Raw genomic sequence first — 17,651 nt, 5'->3', positions numbered from 1 at the left:
CCTCACACTCACCTGTGTTGAAATCCACCTTTCACATTTTACCCACTCACCTAATCCAGAGGTATTGCCTTACATTTTACGTTACTGTCTTAACTACTTACTGCACCACCAATCTTTGTGTCATCTGCAGATTTGAAGACAGTACGTGGGTCGCTACTGAATAAATATAGCAAATAGTTGAGGCCCCAGCACAGATACTCGAGGGATACCATGTTCATACATATAAATGACCTGAATATATGAATTGAGGAACAATATTCAAAGATGTGCGGGTTAGGTTGATTGGCCATGCTAAAACTGCCCCTTAGTGTCTGTAGGTTAGAAGGATTAGTGGGTAAATATGTAGGGATATGGGGTAGGGCCTGGGTGGGATTGTGGTCGGTGCAGACTCGATGGGCCAGTTGGCCTCTTTCTGCACTGTAAGGTTTCTATGATTAGGATCTGCTGACATCAAGTTGTGGTACATGACAAATCATGACATGGCTAGACGTGTCATGATTTGTCTGTAAGGCTGCAAAAATGGAAAACCAGTTGGCAGATGTAGTTCAGCATAGAAAGGTGATGTGAAGCATTTGGAAGAACTTGGAAAATAAACATCTTAAATGGCAAGATCTTAGGGTATAGGGCAAATAGATAGGTCATTAAATACGCCAACACAAATAGGTACAGTTATAAAAAGGCTAGCAGAATCTTAGTTTTTCACCGAGAGTATTGAATATAAAAGCATGACGGTGATGTTGATTTTTTTAATATAACTTTTAAGTAACAGTCGGCCTTGCATATATTTTGGACACGCCAATATAAGGATATAAAAAGCAAAGGAAAATACTCACTATGGGTGGATTCTTCCAATATTTTGTTCGTGTCAGTTTCAGTGGGCAAACCAACCTGCACCTCTGCAGCTGCACAGCCGTGATCTTTTTCCAGATTCTCTGGCACTCTGCACAGGGAACCTGGAAAGGGAGGGGGGTTTCGCTATCACTCTGGCGCAACACCCAGATCTGCAGTTGAGATGAACACTACCCTCCCCACCCCCACTCCCCAACAACAGCAGCATTGGGGCAATCACCCCCTCACAGAAGGGGAATAATCCCCCCAAAGGGGCTGCCCAATGGACCCATCCCAGGAACGAACCATTGGCACAACCGTCCTGGCACTGCCAGTGTGCCAGGGTACTGCCTGGGCATGTCTCTCTTGTTCCCCTCCCTACCCCCTACTCTCCCGGGGGTTAGACTTACCTCTGCTCCTCTGGCGGTTCCCCTCGACAGCTTCAAGTTTTTCAGAAGCGGTCGTGAACCCCAGGATCCCTTACTGGGGGCGGGGGACGGGGGGGGGGGGGGGGGGACGGGACAGATGACAGATGGGGACAGGGGAAGCCCTTTAAAGACATTTAAATTTATTTAAATGTATTTTCTGGGTGGGAACCTTGCGGTGACAAGTGGGCAAAATCTTGGCATGAGATCTTGCCAGTGAGATTCCCGTTCCCACGGTCTCGCTGGATTTTCTGTAGACATCACCATTTTTACCTGTAGTGACCACTGGCGGGAAATCCACCCCACCCCAACCCCCATGAATGAAATGGTTAGTTTCTAAACAGAAACATTAGAGCTTATCTCACTAGATTTGGGGAGTATGAGGATTTTACTTCAGATTATTTCTGCTGCTTGGCGACAAGTTTAAGCTAATACAAAAATAATTAAGTTTAAATTTATTTATTAGTGTCACAAGTAGGCTTACATTCACACTGCAATGAAGTTATTGTGAAAATCCCCTAGTCGCCACAACCTGGTGCCTGTTCGGGTACACTGAGGGAGAATTTAGCATGGCCAATGCACCTACTCAGCACATCTTTCGGATTGTGGGAGAAAACTGGAGCACCCAGAGGAAACCCACGCAGACATGGGGAGAATGTGCAGACTCCGCATAGACTGTGGCCCAAGCCAGGAATCGAACTTGGGTCCCTGGCGCTGTGAGGCAGCAGTGCTAACCACTGTGTTAACCACATTAGAAAAATAATCACAGAGTGATAAGAATGTGAGGTTCTCAGACTTTCGCTCAGTGCCCTTACTCTTCAAATGCAAATGATTGCAGGCCATGGGGGTGGTAAGTTGTGAACTTTAGAAAGCTGTTAACGACTCTCATAAATGTGAAAGAAATCAGGACTGCAAAGAAAATATTTAAGAGTTCTGTCTTTTTTTAAAAAACAAGTTTCAGCAAAGCTCACTTCTATTTAGGTTATATTTACTGTAAAATTCAGCACAAGCTAAATACGACTGCAAGGATTCTAGTATCTTCAACTAAACCCTATTTTGATAGATTGTGAATGCAGCCAAAATGCTCAAGAAAAGAGTAGCTTGGAAACAAAACTAGTTGGTAACAGTAAAGAGCACAACACTCCCACACAACCTACGTAACATAAGCAAAGTGTTTTGTTAAATGTTTAATGTAATTCAGAAATACATTTTGATATAGTAATCTTACACAAACTTTTCAACCACATCAGTAATGACTTCCTCTAGGAGCTAAGGCTTTTGGCAGAAAGTAACCACTTTCCAGCTCAGTCCTGTTGGGAGGGGGTGGGAGAGGACAGGATGGGTTTTATTCTATTTTCATTTCATTTCAGAACTTTCAACTATTCAGTGTAAAGAAAGCTACTATCAGTCCAAAAAGGACTAGCTACAGAGACAGAGAAAACACAAACTGACCTACGCGGATCCAACCCCAAACTACATGGAGCGCTTCTGAAGAAATAAACAGAAAAATAAATTGGAGGTTTTTTGTCTTTTTTGTTTTTTAAACAAGGAAACATTACATACTAATTGTTTCTGTGCTAAAATTTAACTATTACATTTCCGCTTCCAAGGCTTGCTGCAAAAGCAAGTAGACAGGTAAAGGGAAAAGCACACTTTAATTTACAGCTCAGTAACCTCCCAGCATCTCCCTGTGTTTTTCCCCCCCAAGTTTACCAAAGTTCTTGGTTCCTTCAAGAACAAAAAACATTGTGTACAAAAAAGCCTGAATTGCAGGATTCTGTGAACACACAAGCTTAACTCATTAAAGAAATTAAAAAAAAACAGCACAACACAAATCCCAGTAATAACATTGGAAAAATGAGAAATGGGCGCTCTTTGCCTAACAGTCCATTGTAAGTCAAAGTCTGTTAATTTTACTGCTGCTTTGAGATGCAATCCTGGCAAATTCTCTTCTTCTAAGTTGCAAAATCTGACCTCTGTGCACTCATCCGCCAGAATATAAAATGTGTATATGTGTAGGTGTGCGAGAGAGACAGACACTGGTAACTACAACCCAGAACTTCGTGCACACTGGCTGTACTGAATAGACAAGTCCCATTGGAAAATTGAAGTGCCTTGCTGAGTTATTCAAGAGACAGAGAGCAAGTTTCACTCATCAATATGATGAGACTCTGCATCCCAAACTGAAAATCAGCAGTTTCTCAGTCTAACGGTGTGAAAGCCATTAATTCAGACAAAACACAAGAATAGGAAGGCACAGGCCGCCAGTGAGCTGTGCTGGGCCCAGTTTGGAGTTCATCTTCAACACTGCCTGAAAAAAAACACTGGTCTGGGGTGTCCACAGAGGTGCCTGCAAGACCCTGGAGCAGAAACCTTGCAAGCGGATTAGTTCCAATGTCGCTATGTGCTTCCTGTAGTCTGTTTGTCATCTGTGTCACATGGGCCTGCATTATAAAGAAATCGAGTATTAGTTATTCTGTACCCACTGTGTTCATGCGGAGTTTCTAATTGAGTGATATCAGGTATGTGAGATATCATGCAAAAAAAATCAGAGAAAAAGATGATATAACACAGGTCATGGGGGGGTAACCTACTTTACAAAGCTGTTTTCTCCAATATTTAAAAAATAAATTGATTGTTATACTCTAAAGTAAATCAAATCAAGTCAACCAGGCTAGAATGTAGAACAACTATTAATTCGTACTCTAGTGTGGCAAAATAAAATCTAGTGCCTGACTCTAGCAGAGCAATGAACAATAATCCATTACTAAAAAACGTAACCTAACTTAACTGCAAGGAATATTGGCACAAGGTGGAACTATAATCAGGCAGGAGACGAGGCTAGCCCGTGGCACTTGGGGTGTGCTGCCGCCTGTGCTGGTCGTTTGCCCAGGTTGGAGTAGAATAAAGGATCAGGGTAACCAATGAAGTTAAATCGAGGCGTTACCTGACACAATCTTTCAAAGCCATCTCAGCCTTTTGGCGAAGATGAAGCGTCAGATCAAGCCCGGGAAAGGGTGCAATGCCTCATCCTGTCAGCTTGGATCTTGTCTGTCCCTCATGTGGGGGACCATGAATTGGATTCAATTTGAATGAAATAAAATCCTCAACCGTGGGGGAAAAGGCAGGTTTTGTTTTAAATTATTAGTTGAAGCAGCCTTTAAAAAACAGACTGGGAAATGGTTCAGACAACGACACTTCTAAAAAAAAATCCAGAATATTAATCATGGAGTATTTAAAATTGGTTAGATGTTTATGAAACATAAGAACAAGAAAAATAAAGACTTGCATTGCTATAGAGTGTTCCACAATCTCAGGACATTCCAGCGCTTCATAACAATCAAGTACTTTTGAAGTGTAGTCACTGTTGTAGTGGAGGAAACATGGAAGCCAAATTGCTCACAGCAAACTCCCTTAAACATCAATGCGACAATGGCGATATAATCTGCTTTTTAGTGATGCAGATTGAGGGATGGGTATTACGCAGGATACCAGGGAAAGCTCCCTTGCTTCTTTTTAAAACATTGCAACAATCTTTTAAGTCCACCCAAGAAGGCAGCAAAGGCCTCAATTTACCATCCCACCCAAAAGATGGCAAGTCCTCCAGCGTAGCACTCCCTCAGTATTGCACTGGAGCGTCAGCCTGGATTTTATGCCCAGGTCTCTGGAGTGGAACTTGAACTCTCAGCCTTCTGACTTACAGGCAAGGGTTACACTGAACTAAGACTGACACTATGGGAAGTATCTTGGGGTGATACACCATTACTTGGCTTATCAAACAACAAAACTTAGTCAGCAGCCACTACGTAGCATCTAATCTTTAGAAGTGGATGTTGTTTACCGTGATTCCGTGTGATCATCTGACACTGGACCACAGATGGTTCAGCGCAGAAAGCTGAAATCCAGTCTAGTGGTTATCATCACCTGAACCTATGTTAATCCCACTCTCCTATTCGATCCCATCTTTTTTAATCCCTTTTTTTGAAGTTACTATCCAATTGCCCTTTTAAAAGAATTACTGTACTTTAAAAAAAAATGACTTGTTGCAAAATTCCACATCCCAAGTTCCATCTTAATGTTTTTTGTGATTATCCTAAAACTGTGTCCGTTGATCATTGTCTTGCTAAACGATGGATATAATCCATCACTATATGTAATTCTTTATAACCTTGAATTCCTCTATTAGATCAGTCTTCAACCCATTTTTCCCTGGAGTGTAGGAGGTTTAGGGGTGATCTTATAGAGGTCTATAAAATAATGAGAGGTATAGATAAGCTAGATGTTCAACATCTTTTCCCAAAGGCAGGGGAATCTAAAACTAGAGGGCATAGGTTTAAGGTGAGAGGAGATATACAAAAGGGCCCAGAGGGGCAATTTTTTCAGTAAGAAGTTTAACAACACCAGGTTAAAGTCCAACAGGTTTATTTGGTAGCAAAAGCCACACAAGCTTTCGGAGCCCCGAGCCCCTCCGCAAGCTTGTGTGGCTTTTGCTACCAAATAAACCTGTTGGACTTTAACCTGGTGTTGTTAAACTTCTTACTGTGTTTACCCCAGTCCAACACCGGCATCTCCATATCGCAGTTTTTTCACACAGAGGGTGGTGAGTGTCTGGAATGAGCTGCCAGAGGTAGTAGTAGAGGCAGGTACAATTTTGTCTTTTAAAAAGCATTTAGACAGTTACATGGATAAGATGGGTATAGAGGGATATGGGCCAAATGCGGACAATTGGGACAAGCTTAGTGGTAAAAACTGTGCGGCGTGGACAAGTTGGGCCGAGGGGCCTGTTTCCATGCTGTAAACTTCTATGACTATAACTTTAGTTAAAAAAGAACTCCAATTTCGAGTCAAAAAGAGCATTCTTCACAGCTCCAGGAAATTGCTGCAGTTCTTTTGGGAGGTGTTCTTTGCCTAACCATCTTCAGCTGTACCAACAATGATCTTCCCTCAGTATTCAGCTTCACTCACAACCTTTCCAATAATGAGATAGCCCGTGCCTGCCTACAGCAGGACCTAGAAAACATTCACACTTATGTGAACAAGCAGCAGATAATTTTTTTTTCTTCATGGGATGTGGGCTCTGCTGACAAGTTCACCAGCATTGTTGCCCATTCCTAGCTGCCCATCCCTAGCTGTCCTTGGACTGAGTGGCTTGCTAGGCCGTTTCAGAGGACAGTTAAGAGTCCACCACATTGCTGAGAGGCTGGAATCACACGTAGGCCAGACTGGACAAGGATGGCAGATTTGCTATCCTAAAAGCCATTAGTGAACCAGATGGGTTTTACAATAACCATTGATAGTTGTCATGGTTGCCATTACTGAGACTAGCCTTATATTCCAGATGTACTAATTGAATTTAAATTCCACCAGCTGCCATGTTGGGACGTGAACCATTTTCCCCACAGTATGTGGTGATTAGGATGTTTCTTCTACATTAAGGGAGGACATTATGCAGTTAAGCTTAAGTGACATGCTTTTATACTTTAAGTCAGGTTTTCAGTTCTTTTCCTGCAGTTGCCTTCTCAAATGAATTGCTCTGCAGACATTACTATGCTCCCCAACAAATTATGGGTTCAAAGACTGAGCATTACTTATCATCCAACACAACGCTTACCACTTGTTGCTGTTGCAGGAACAATAACTTCGTCATCATCATCGCTATCTTCCTCATTTGACTGCGTTACCCCCGACTCTGAGACTATGCATGGAGGTTCTGGTTCTGGCTCAGAACGACTTCGCAACGCCAAAATGCGGTGATGTAGGGCTGCATACAGCTGTCCAGCATCCTTTGAACTAGCCTGTGAGGTGTCCAAAAGAGCCCCAACTTCAGATTACATAGCAGCTTTCTTGATTAAAACAACAAAATATCTACCAGAGTCAGGATGGTGATCAAAGTACAACAGAGTCAAATAATTTTATCCATTGTCATTTGAGAATAACTGTGTGATTTCTTATTACTCTCAGGATTATGCCGAGAGATAAAACAGATTGCTGTCTACAAAATAATGGAAGAAGAAATTTTAGTTTAACTATTAAGCATTCAGATGTTTTCATCCTGTAGTGCAATTTTACTGCCTTCCCAATCAGTAAGTTGAGATATGGAATTGTTTTCATGCAGTATTAGCAGAGTACTCCCAGGACAAACTACCTGGGCTGATGCAGAGTACTGAACTGCCCCATCAAGCATTCCATTGACATGTTTAGTATGGATTAAGTACAATGCAAATTTCATTCTAGATTTCCCAACAACGAATCTCGCTCTAAACCTCAAGCCACCACTATTTACATTATGTTTCCTTTTGCCACAACATGCTGTTTAGCCTCTTAATGAGGCCACTAATTCAGTAACAATTCCTATAGAATTGAGAGCTTTTAAACCATATCCACGAACTCAGCCAAAGTAACCAATGTTTTATTACCTAATATATCTATGGTCAACTTAACATTTTAAATAAGAGTGGCACTGAGGACGGGTGGGGAGTCTGTCAGAACACTGGGCTGACAGGGCATCCACCTGATTTTTTACCTCAAGAGTTACCTTGACTGGGGGGAACCTTCTCCTCTTTTAGTTTGCCAATTGATTTCTCTTTTCATTTCTACCTGCCTCTACACCCCATTGTACCAGTTATTCACATATCCATATCTTCTAATAACCTTCATTTACCCTTATTATGCAAACATACTCTCTCATTAATATCACTGTTGCCATTGAACCACCTACTGTGTTCTCTAAAACACTTCACGTGGCCAGTTTCGTGTGTGTTTATGTGTCTGTTATTGTATATGCATTCATGTTTGTGTACTGGTGGATATGCATACATGTCCACATGTGCTTGCATGTATATGTAGGTGCTCCTGTTTATGTGCATCACTTGTTTTTCTGCGCTCATGTGTTTGTGCACATGTATATGTGTTTGTCTGCTCACACGTTGTCATTTACCACTCATTACCTTCCCATCATTTTGTTCCTTTTAAAATGTTCCACTCAAATACCGAACCAGAAATTTTAACTTCTCTCATCTCTTCAGGTGCTAATTGGCTCGCTGAGTGTTTTCAACATTCGCGGATTTTCTTTTCACCTTTCTTCTTCATTTGTTCCTTCTTGCCACTTATGTCTCTGTCCCTTTCTGCATCGACCTCTCTCCACTGTTCATTGTTGTTCCTGTCCTCTCCTCATCTCCCTTTCCACTCCCGTCTGGTTCATTCCACTTGTCACTTTCCCTCTGTTCCTTTCTAATCCCCGTCTATTTTTCTCTCTCTCTCCTAGTCCTGTCACTCAGTTCCTTTCCAGTCTCCCTCTCTCTCCATTCCTTTCCAGTCTAGTCTCTCTCTCTCCGTTCCTTTCCAGTCTAGTCTCTCTCTCCGTTCCTTTCCAGTCTAGTCTCTCTCTCTGTTCCGTTCCAGTCTAGTCTCTCTCCGTTCCGTTCCAGTCTAGTCTCTCTCCGTTCCGTTCCTTTCCAGTCTAGTCTCTCTCTCTCCGTTCCGTTCCAGTCCAGTCTCCCTCTCTCTCCATTCCTTTCCAGTCTCTCTCTCTCTCTCCGTTCCGTTCCAGTCCAGTCTCCCTCTCTCTCCGTTCCTTTCCAGTCTCTCTTTCCGTTCCTTTCCAGTCTCTCTTTCCGTTCCTTTCCAGTCTCTCTCTTTCCGTTCCTTTCCAGTCTCTCTCTTTCCGTTCCTTTCCAGTCTCTCTCTTTCCGTTCCTTTCCAGTCTCTCTCTTTCCGTTCCTTTCCAGTCTCTCTCTTTCCGTTCCTTTCCAGTCTCTCTCTTTCCGTTCCTTTCCAGTCTCTCTCTCTCTCTCCGTTCCTTTCCAGTCTCCCTCAGTCTCCCTCTCTCTCCGTTCCTTTCCAGTCCAGTCTCCCTCTCTCTCCGTTCCTTTCCAGTCCAGTCTCTCTCTCTCTCTCCATTCTGTTCCAGTCTAGTCTCCATCTCTCTCCGTTCTGTTCCAGTCCAGTCTCTCTCTCTCTCCGTTCCTTTCCAGTCCTCTCTCTCTCCGTTCCTTTCCAGTCTCTCTCTCCGTTCCTTTCCAGTCTCTCTCTCTCTCCGTTCCTTTCCAGTCTCTCTCTCTCCGTTCCTTTCCAGTCTCTCTCTCTCTCCGTTCCTTTCCAGTCTCTCTCTCTCTCCGTTCCTTTCCAGTCTCTCTCTCTCTCCGTTCCTTTCCAGTCTCTCTCTCTCTCCGTTCCTTTCCAGTCTCTCTCTCTCCGTTCCTTTCCAGTCTCTCTCTCTCTCCGTTCCTTTCCAGTCTCTCTCTCTCTCCGTTCCTTTCCAGTCTCTCTCCGTTCCTTTCCAGTCTCTCTCCGTTCCTTTCCAGTCTCTCTCTCTCTCCGTTCCTTTCCAGTCTCTCTCTCTCTCCGTTCCTTTCCAGTCTCTCTCTCTCCGTTCCTTTCCAGTCTCTCTCTCTCTCCGTTCCTTTCCAGTCCTCTCTCTCTCTCCGTTCCTTTCCAGTCCTCTCTCTCTCCGTTCCTTTCCAGTCCTCTCTCTCTCCGTTCCTTTCCAGTCCTCTCTCTCTCCGTTCCTTTCCAGTCCTCTCTCTCTCCGTTCCTTTCCAGTCCTCTCTCTCTCCGTTCCTTTCCAGTCCTCTCTCTCTCCGTTCCTTTCCAGTCCTCTCTCTCTCCGTTCCTTTCCAATCTCCCTCTCTCTCCGTTCCTTTCCAGTCCTCTCTCTCTCCGTTCCTTTCCAGTCCTCTCTCTCTCTCCGTTCCTTTCCAGTCCTCTCTCTCTCCGTTCCTTTCCAGTCCTCTCTCTCTCCGTTCCTTTCCAGTCCTCTCTCTCTCCGTTCCTTTCCAATCTCCCTCTCTCTCCGTTCCTTTCCAGTCCTCTCTCTCTCCGTTCCTTTCCAATCTCCCTCTCTCTCCGTTTCTTTCCAGTCCTCTCTCTCTCCGTTCCTTTCCCGTCCTGTCTCTCTCTCTCCACTGTTGGCTTCTTTCCACTCGTCGTTCTCACTGTTCCTTCCCACTGCCGTCTCTCTCTCTCTCTCTCACTGTTTATATTCATTTGTCTCTTTCCCTTCTGCTTGTCATTTCTTTAATTTGAAGATTCTGAAGCATGACAATGGATTGCTGTGCAGACGCTCAGCTAACTCAAAAAAACAACTCCAGTTTGAATTCCTATAATTTAACAAAGCACCGCCGCGAGACATACCGATATGAGGAAGACTTTGACACCCTGGTCCTCAGCATCCATAGCTGTGATTCGAATACTCTTCTCACTGGCTTTATCAATTTGCATCTGGGCCCAGAGTTTGGTGTTTAGAATTAATCGAAGGCTGCCTTGAGTCCGCATCACTGGAACAAAGCAAGAAAATCACTGAAGGTACAAATTCTGTATTGAACACTGCTTTGTAGAATAGCTTTTGTCATGTTGATGTTAGAGCATTTTAAATAGCTGACAACAGCAAAACAAACATTTATATTTTTCTCCCACCATGCTATACAATAACATTATTGTGGAGACTACAAGCACTGACTCCTGGATATCCAACTTCCAAACCTTCTCCTATCATGTACACTAACATTTTGTTTTATATCCGTCAACTATGTTCAATTGGGGCGGCACGGTAGTACAGTCCACTGTCTGTATGGAGTTAGCAGATTCCAAGTGTGGACAGTCCACTGTGCACAGTAGCACAGTGGTTAGCACTGCTGCCTCACAGCGCCAGGGACCCAGGTTCGATTCCCAGTTTGGATACTGTCCATTGTCTGTGTGGAGTTTGCACAGTGTCCAAGTGTGGACAGTGTCCAACCTGGGAATCGAACCCGGATCCCTGGAGCTGTGAGGCAGCAGTGCTAACCACTGTGCTGCCCATTTTGCCTTGAACTATAAATTCCAGGACAATACCCCCAGCGAATGTTAAGAGTCTGTCCACAGTTGATAACCAATTATAGTTTCCCAAAACAATGCTGATTTTCCTTTTCCTGTGCTATTGATTGTCTACCTAGTAAATCATGATTTCCTTCAAGCTGTCTAAATTTTTGAGGAACAAAGCAACTACTATCATGTAATTTTTAACTTCCGAGCTTTTTTTTTCAATCATTCATACTCTTGGCCTTAACCTCCCACATTATATTCCCTTTTTTTTTTGGAAAGCCTTTTATCCTTCAATCCTCTATAAAATGCCAATTATTCACAAACTGAAATACTGCTGAATTTGGAGGTGGTGGGGTCTTATAGTCTCTCTTGCAATTCTAGACTAGATACCAGAAGTTACCTAATACAGGCAAACACTCTGGACAGACAGAAAATATTTTCCCTACAGCTAAAGAATCATTGAATGCAGCTACTGCATAAGTATTATTTTGCAAATTGATGGCCGAAAGTGCAGTACAAAGTCCATAAGCCTAGAAATAGCAGTATGCTATTCAGACCCTCAAAACCATTCTGCGATTCAACTATATATTTGCTGATCTATAACCTCAACTCCATATATGCATTTGCTCAAAATGATTTAATAACCACTGGATGGGGTGAGGGGAGGGGGAGTGAGCAGCAAGTTTTAGATTTCCACTACCTGCTGTGTGGAAAAGTACATCCTGATTTTATCCCATCTGGTTTGCTAATGTCCTTTAGGGAAGGAAATCTGCTGTCCTTACCTGGCCTGGCCTACATGTGACTCCAGAGCTATAACAATGTGGTTGACTCTCAACTGCCCTCCAAGAAAACTAGGGGTGGACAATAAATGCTGGCCAGCCAGCGACGCCCATGCCCCACGAATGAATTTTTAAAAAATCATAAGGGGCAAATAGAATCAAAGGTTATAGGGAGAAAACAGGATTAAGCTATTGAGTTGGACGATCAGCCATGATCGTGATGAATGGTGGAGCAGACTGAAGGGCCAAATGGCCTCCTCTTGCTCCTATCTTCTATGTTTCTATGTAAATGAACCTAGTTCTAATTTAACATTATGCCACTTGTTCTGGATTCTCCCACCACAGAAACATGTTTCCCTGTAATGAACTTACTGATTGCCTTAATCATTTTAAAGACCTTGATTACATTACGCCATAATCTTCTAAGCTTAAAGGAGTACACAAGTCAGGCTCATGCAATCTATCCTTGTAATTTAACCATTAAGCTTCGGTTCCAATCTGGTGAATTTGTGCTGTATATTGATCACGAAATTCTGATGCAGAAAATAGCATAACTGGCAAAAGCAACTCTGGAGTCGCATGTACAGCCTTCCGCGAATCTTACCTGTATCGCCAGCAGCTGACAGTAACTAGAATAAGAGTAAAAGATACATTGCTGATCATCTATTACTTTAATAGTAGCATAAAACAATAAGAGCATGATCAGCACCAGCAATCACAATGTTTTTGAGCTGGGCCTCAAACATTGTGGTACAATGTGGGTGAAGCTCTGTCAAGCTGATGTAAGATTCAAAAACTACTGGGACTGTACTGTAAAAGCAAAAGCTTTTGTACCCTCTGTTTAGTCATGCACCAAATCAACTGGATACTCCTCAAAATATTGCTGGACCCTGGGATACCATCTCAGATCCCAGACAACCTAACTCACCTGAACATGGTTTTGGAGGAACCTACTGGTTAAATGTTAAAAAGAATTTCACTTACATATACTTGGTTATAGTATGAGAGACATTCAATCTCCAATGAAAGGATCTCAATATCAGGTTGTTTCTGGTGGTCATGCCAATTCCTGTGTTCAGCCTCTTTTCAAGGGAGCTGTAAACTGCTAAACCAATAGTATCTCCTTAAACGAACCTGGTGTTTCTATTCTGGCTAAGGTGATACACAGCACTGATTGTTGCCTGTGGCACCGCGCAACCCCATTAAGCCTTAGTTGTCGGCTGTCAAGTGTGTTCAGCTGAAATTGCCCTCAATGTTCTAGGTTGAGACTCATGAACAGTACAGGACGAATAATTGAATTAGCTTGGCTGGTTCAAATTCCTCCACGCCCTGATTCCTTAAAGTGAACCAGCTAGTTTGAAAACAGAACATACTGAGAATGAAAGAAAGACCACAAGGCTTATATAATCTGGGTTCCTTGTCCAAATTCAATACCCAGGGTACAATGAAGAAGTTCAGAATATAATTCTATTAAACTAGGTAAGAGTGAACTGACAAACATTGACAACAAGATACTATTTTAAATGAGTGGCATGGGGTAGCACTAATAAAGCAAGGCTTTAGTCCAATTGTATCTGGGGATATTTAAATGTTATGTTGCATGGAGTGATTAAGATCCCTCTCCCAGTGTACGACTACACAAAGGGTACAAATCTATCCCTCTCCTGTACCTATGTTGCCCACAAAATAAGGTGTCACACAAATAAGTTATTTCACAAGTCCAGATACAGTGTTCTGTCCAAGAAAACAACTGGTAATGCGACTTGTCATTGCAAATTTTCCCCTTTGCCAACACTTGACAAACTTGAGTTACTGAATCAACTGTAGGATTGCTACAACTGTGATGAGCTAACTCAGGACAGCTTGGGCATCAAACATGAGATTTAGCTACTGTGCATAAATGTTCTGCATGGGCAGTGCAGGTCGATTAGGATGTATGTGCTCTTGGCAAAAATAAGATTCACATCATCATTTTCTGAGGTACCGCAATGCTTACAATACTAAAGTTCTACTTTTACAGAATACAAATTTTCATTTACAAGAAAAATATAATTCTTATTCACAGTAAATGTCACCAAATATCATCGGTAGCGTCAACAAATAATACAGAAGATGGACTCATACCTAGCCTTGATTGCAAGGCTCCATCATCAGCAGATGCCATATCGTTGAGTCTCAAGAGGCCTCGTCCCCTCTCTACCCAGGATTGTGATGTCTTGTCAAACACAAATAACTTGCATTGAATCTGAAATTAATCAAGAATATTCTGAAGCCAAAAAATATTGCCCTCCTACAATAATCAGGGAAATGTTCTATATAAGTACAATATCATAAGTGAGCATGTTACTGGACTAGTGATCTGCAGACTGATATTCAAATCCCATCCGGGGAGCTGGGGAATTTACATTCAGTTAATTAAATCTGGTCTAAAACTATTGTATTGTAGGGAAAACCCCTCTGATTCACTAATGTCCTTTAGGGAGGAAACTTACTGTGCTTACCCAATCTGCCCTGTATGCGATTCTTGACTGCCTTCTGAAATGGTCTACCAAGCAATGCTCCGCGAGTAGACTACAATTCTTCTGAGCATTAATTTCTTGATGGGCTGCTTATATTTTAAGAGGCACCAAGCTTTCATGAGGTTGTGAGCGGCCTGCACAATTCCAGATTGCAGAATGGCCAGACACATGCATCTTCAAGGGATGATTGTTAGTAAGCCATTCAGTCGCATCAAGAGCAATTGGGAATAGGCAAGAAATGCTGGCTGGCCTTGCCAGCGGTGCCCACATCCCATGAAAAAAATAGAATAAAAACTGTCAGGCCAAAAATCCACCTCTAATAAAACAATTGAAACTGATCATGAAATCCAAAAACACACCTTCGCCAAACTGTAAAAGTCACTCACAAAATGTTTATAATAATTTATTCTCACTAGAAAAGTTGTCTTAGTTGAATTATCCTCCCAATTGCTCTCTTCCCACCTGTAGTTCTCGGGCTCTGGAGGCTCCTGAACGGATGCTGACCTTTGCTTGGCTCTTATAACCGAGCTGATATCAGAATCATATAGGAGATATTCTGATAGGTGACCAAAATCTTTTATCAATGCAGAAGCAGTACAAGTTGGTGCAAATGTCCAACAAGCTCCTGGTCTTAGCTAATGCCACCACAGCAAAGTAGATATGGGAGGCACAGAGAAGAAATACTCCATTAACAATTTTGGTACAGTCTTGCTCATTTTTTTGAATGCAGTGCCATTTTCATACAAATGGCTACAGTCGTCCAAAAGGGTGGGGTGGGGCTAAGATATATAGAGCCCATTGACACTAGACAGCATCCATGTTAATTTTCCAGTTGTTTATAGCCTCATTTTAAGTTGCATATCTCATCTGAAGGAGGCAACAATAGACAGATGGATTTGACAGAACAAGAAACACCCATTAAAATAGCTTTGAAGTCCAATGGTGGCAGCTTTGTATATGGAATTCAAATGACATTCAAAGGAAGGTCATACCAAATGTTACGTAAAACTGTTCTTTACTCTTTCAGTCTCTGTAGCATATTAAAATTCTTACATAGGCCTCTTGCTACACTTAGAAGTGCTATGTTTACATTTCCTATGGCGATTTCAATGTCAAATGACCATTCTGAGGTGGTAGGCTTACCAGTTATGTTTACCTCTGATGTCAGGAGGTGGTGCTCACAAAGAACGTTTGATATTCATTTTATAACATCCCTGCCACATCGTCACTTGGTAAACTGAGGTAAAGCAGTGCTACATGTTCTGTCTCGTTCCATCCGTTGTTATTGGAAATTTGTCCACTTTTAAGATGGAAAAAAATTTGCTATCTTTTATATATTTAATGCTTTTAAACCTCCATATGCTTGTCTTACCCTCGCCTAACCTCTTTTGATGGTTCTTACTTACAGTACCATCCTAATAAAAATGTATTCCTGCACCCCTAGCCAGCTGCATCCTTCATCTACCATAAATAACTTTGGATGGGCTAACCAATGTTGAAGTTTTAATATATTTTCCCTTTTCCACTGTCTGATTTTCTAAAAACCTGTTTGCATGCTGCAGGATGATTCCAGCAGCCTGCGGTTCTAACAGCCCCGAGTATTGACTGCTGAAAGGATCTTTTCTTAATTGGGAGGGTGCTTTCAAATTTCCCCTAACCTCTTCTTGGGGGCATATGAATGGAATCACATGTTAAGCCATCAACAAGGCACCACTCTTCTCCATGGGCATTCTTGGCAAGTTGTTCACAAATTTAGAGATGTGATTAAGGAACATGAGCACTGCATAGAACATCTGCCTACCTTACTTGCGACCATCCACATCTGAATAAGTCAGAGATGGTCGCCTGGGAGAAAACTCACTTAAGTAACCGACCATTCATTTTGAAGTAGCACCATATTTGAGCAGCATCCAGCTTAAGAATGTCTGCTGGCATTGTGTTTCATTACGGCAGGTTAATAAAACTGCTTTATTTTCCATACGTATATTCTTTGAATAACATGTATCCACGTTGCTTCAAGTTTGTTTATTTGACGTAACGAATGTGGCTAGACCCAACATAATTCACAAACATTGGTCCACAGAGAAAAGCAAGCTATTCTGTGGGGCAAGCCATAGTTGTGGACCACTCATTTGCAATCTACTTGATGCTTGTCTTGAGACCTCACTGGCACTGATATCAACGTTCTCAGACACCAAGTTGTCTCTGGAGAAAGTTAAGCTGCAAGAGCACCAAAAGTCTTGCATCCCACACCATGCAGATGGCCGCAGGATACACATTAACATTAAATCCAAACCCTTGCATTCTACAAAGTGAGCAAAATATTTCGGAATGACAATCTGAAATAAGAAGTCCTTGGAAAACATGCAAGCCTTACAATGTGTATGAATTTGGAATCTGATATCAACCATTGCCCATGATGAAAAACTAGTGCAGTAACAGCACCTGACTCACTGATTAGCTTAACACAAGAATAGTAAAATGAATTTGAAAACAAGATTTATGTCACTGACATATATGAAAGTTTACAACTCAGTGAAAACTTCAAGAAACTCTTTTACAGAGATCAAGGAAAGATTTATGAAGGACAGCAGGGCAATACTTGAACACAGCATCTTCTTAATGTACCATCAAGAGAATGAACTGTTTGTTACAGGTGACAGATAGAACAAAGAATTCAGGTATGTTGCCATAGAATGGTTTATAAGAAACAGGTACTTGAGATTAACATTACTCTTACATGCAACCTAGTGAACCATAAGCTTTCCTTCGTATTTTTTTAAAAAGAGACAGGTACAAGACTTTAAGAGAAATGGAAAAGGGCTGGGATAGGAGTTGGAGTAGCTGCTACAGCCAACAAAATGGTGAAACAGAATCAATGAGTTGATTGAACTATTCCTGTCCATATGAAAAGCCAGTTACCACAGGCTGCTTTTTCACACTTCTCAGCAGAAACGTTGGGAGTAGATTTCTAGCTGGGGCAGCTACAGAGAGGGAAAATATTTTTAAAAATAAAGTTTACCATTTCAATTCATTAGAATGGACAGCACTCCCCAAAAATTAGTCAAATTAAATGCGAACAACAGACATTTTTGGAGTTTCAATCACATACCTGTAAGACATTACTCTCTGCTTCTTCCCCAGTGATAACTTCCACCTTTTCCAACAAGCATTTCTTAGCTGTTGCTTTGGTATAAGCAGCTGCAGACTCCTCCAGTGATTCTGTCACATTGTTTACTGGGATTAAACAGAAGTTAATTAATACTTGGATATATTTGGGGCTTCATCGGGTCTCATAGTGT

General features: G+C 42.1%; 1 protein-coding gene across 11 annotated transcripts in view; it reads right to left on the bottom strand.

Moving 5' to 3' along the window:
* Window positions 1–2,427: 2,427 nt before the first annotated feature.
* The window catches only part of ranbp3b (RAN binding protein 3b), a 97,306-nt gene continuing 82,082 nt past the window's right edge, over window positions 2,428–17,651 (bottom strand). For all 11 annotated transcript variants that reach the window (XM_078198435.1, XM_078198441.1, XM_078198443.1 and 8 more), the window contains 5 exons: window positions 17,462–17,586; window positions 13,955–14,075; window positions 10,386–10,528; window positions 6,865–7,048; window positions 2,428–3,697 (listed from right to left, as the gene is read on the bottom strand). In XM_078198435.1, the coding sequence (XP_078054561.1) occupies window positions 3,654–3,697; window positions 6,865–7,048; window positions 10,386–10,528; window positions 13,955–14,075; window positions 17,462–17,586 (617 nt within the window). In that variant the 3' untranslated portion in view covers window positions 2,428–3,653. The remainder of the gene's footprint in view (window positions 3,698–6,864; window positions 7,049–10,385; window positions 10,529–13,954; window positions 14,076–17,461; window positions 17,587–17,651) is intronic.

This window comes from Mustelus asterias, chromosome 26 (genome assembly GCF_964213995.1).
Source record: "Mustelus asterias chromosome 26, sMusAst1.hap1.1, whole genome shotgun sequence".
Classification (NCBI taxonomy): Eukaryota; Metazoa; Chordata; class Chondrichthyes; order Carcharhiniformes; family Triakidae; genus Mustelus; species Mustelus asterias.
Note: the sequence above shows the minus strand (reverse complement) of the source record. Positions and strands in the feature narration are given on the sequence as shown.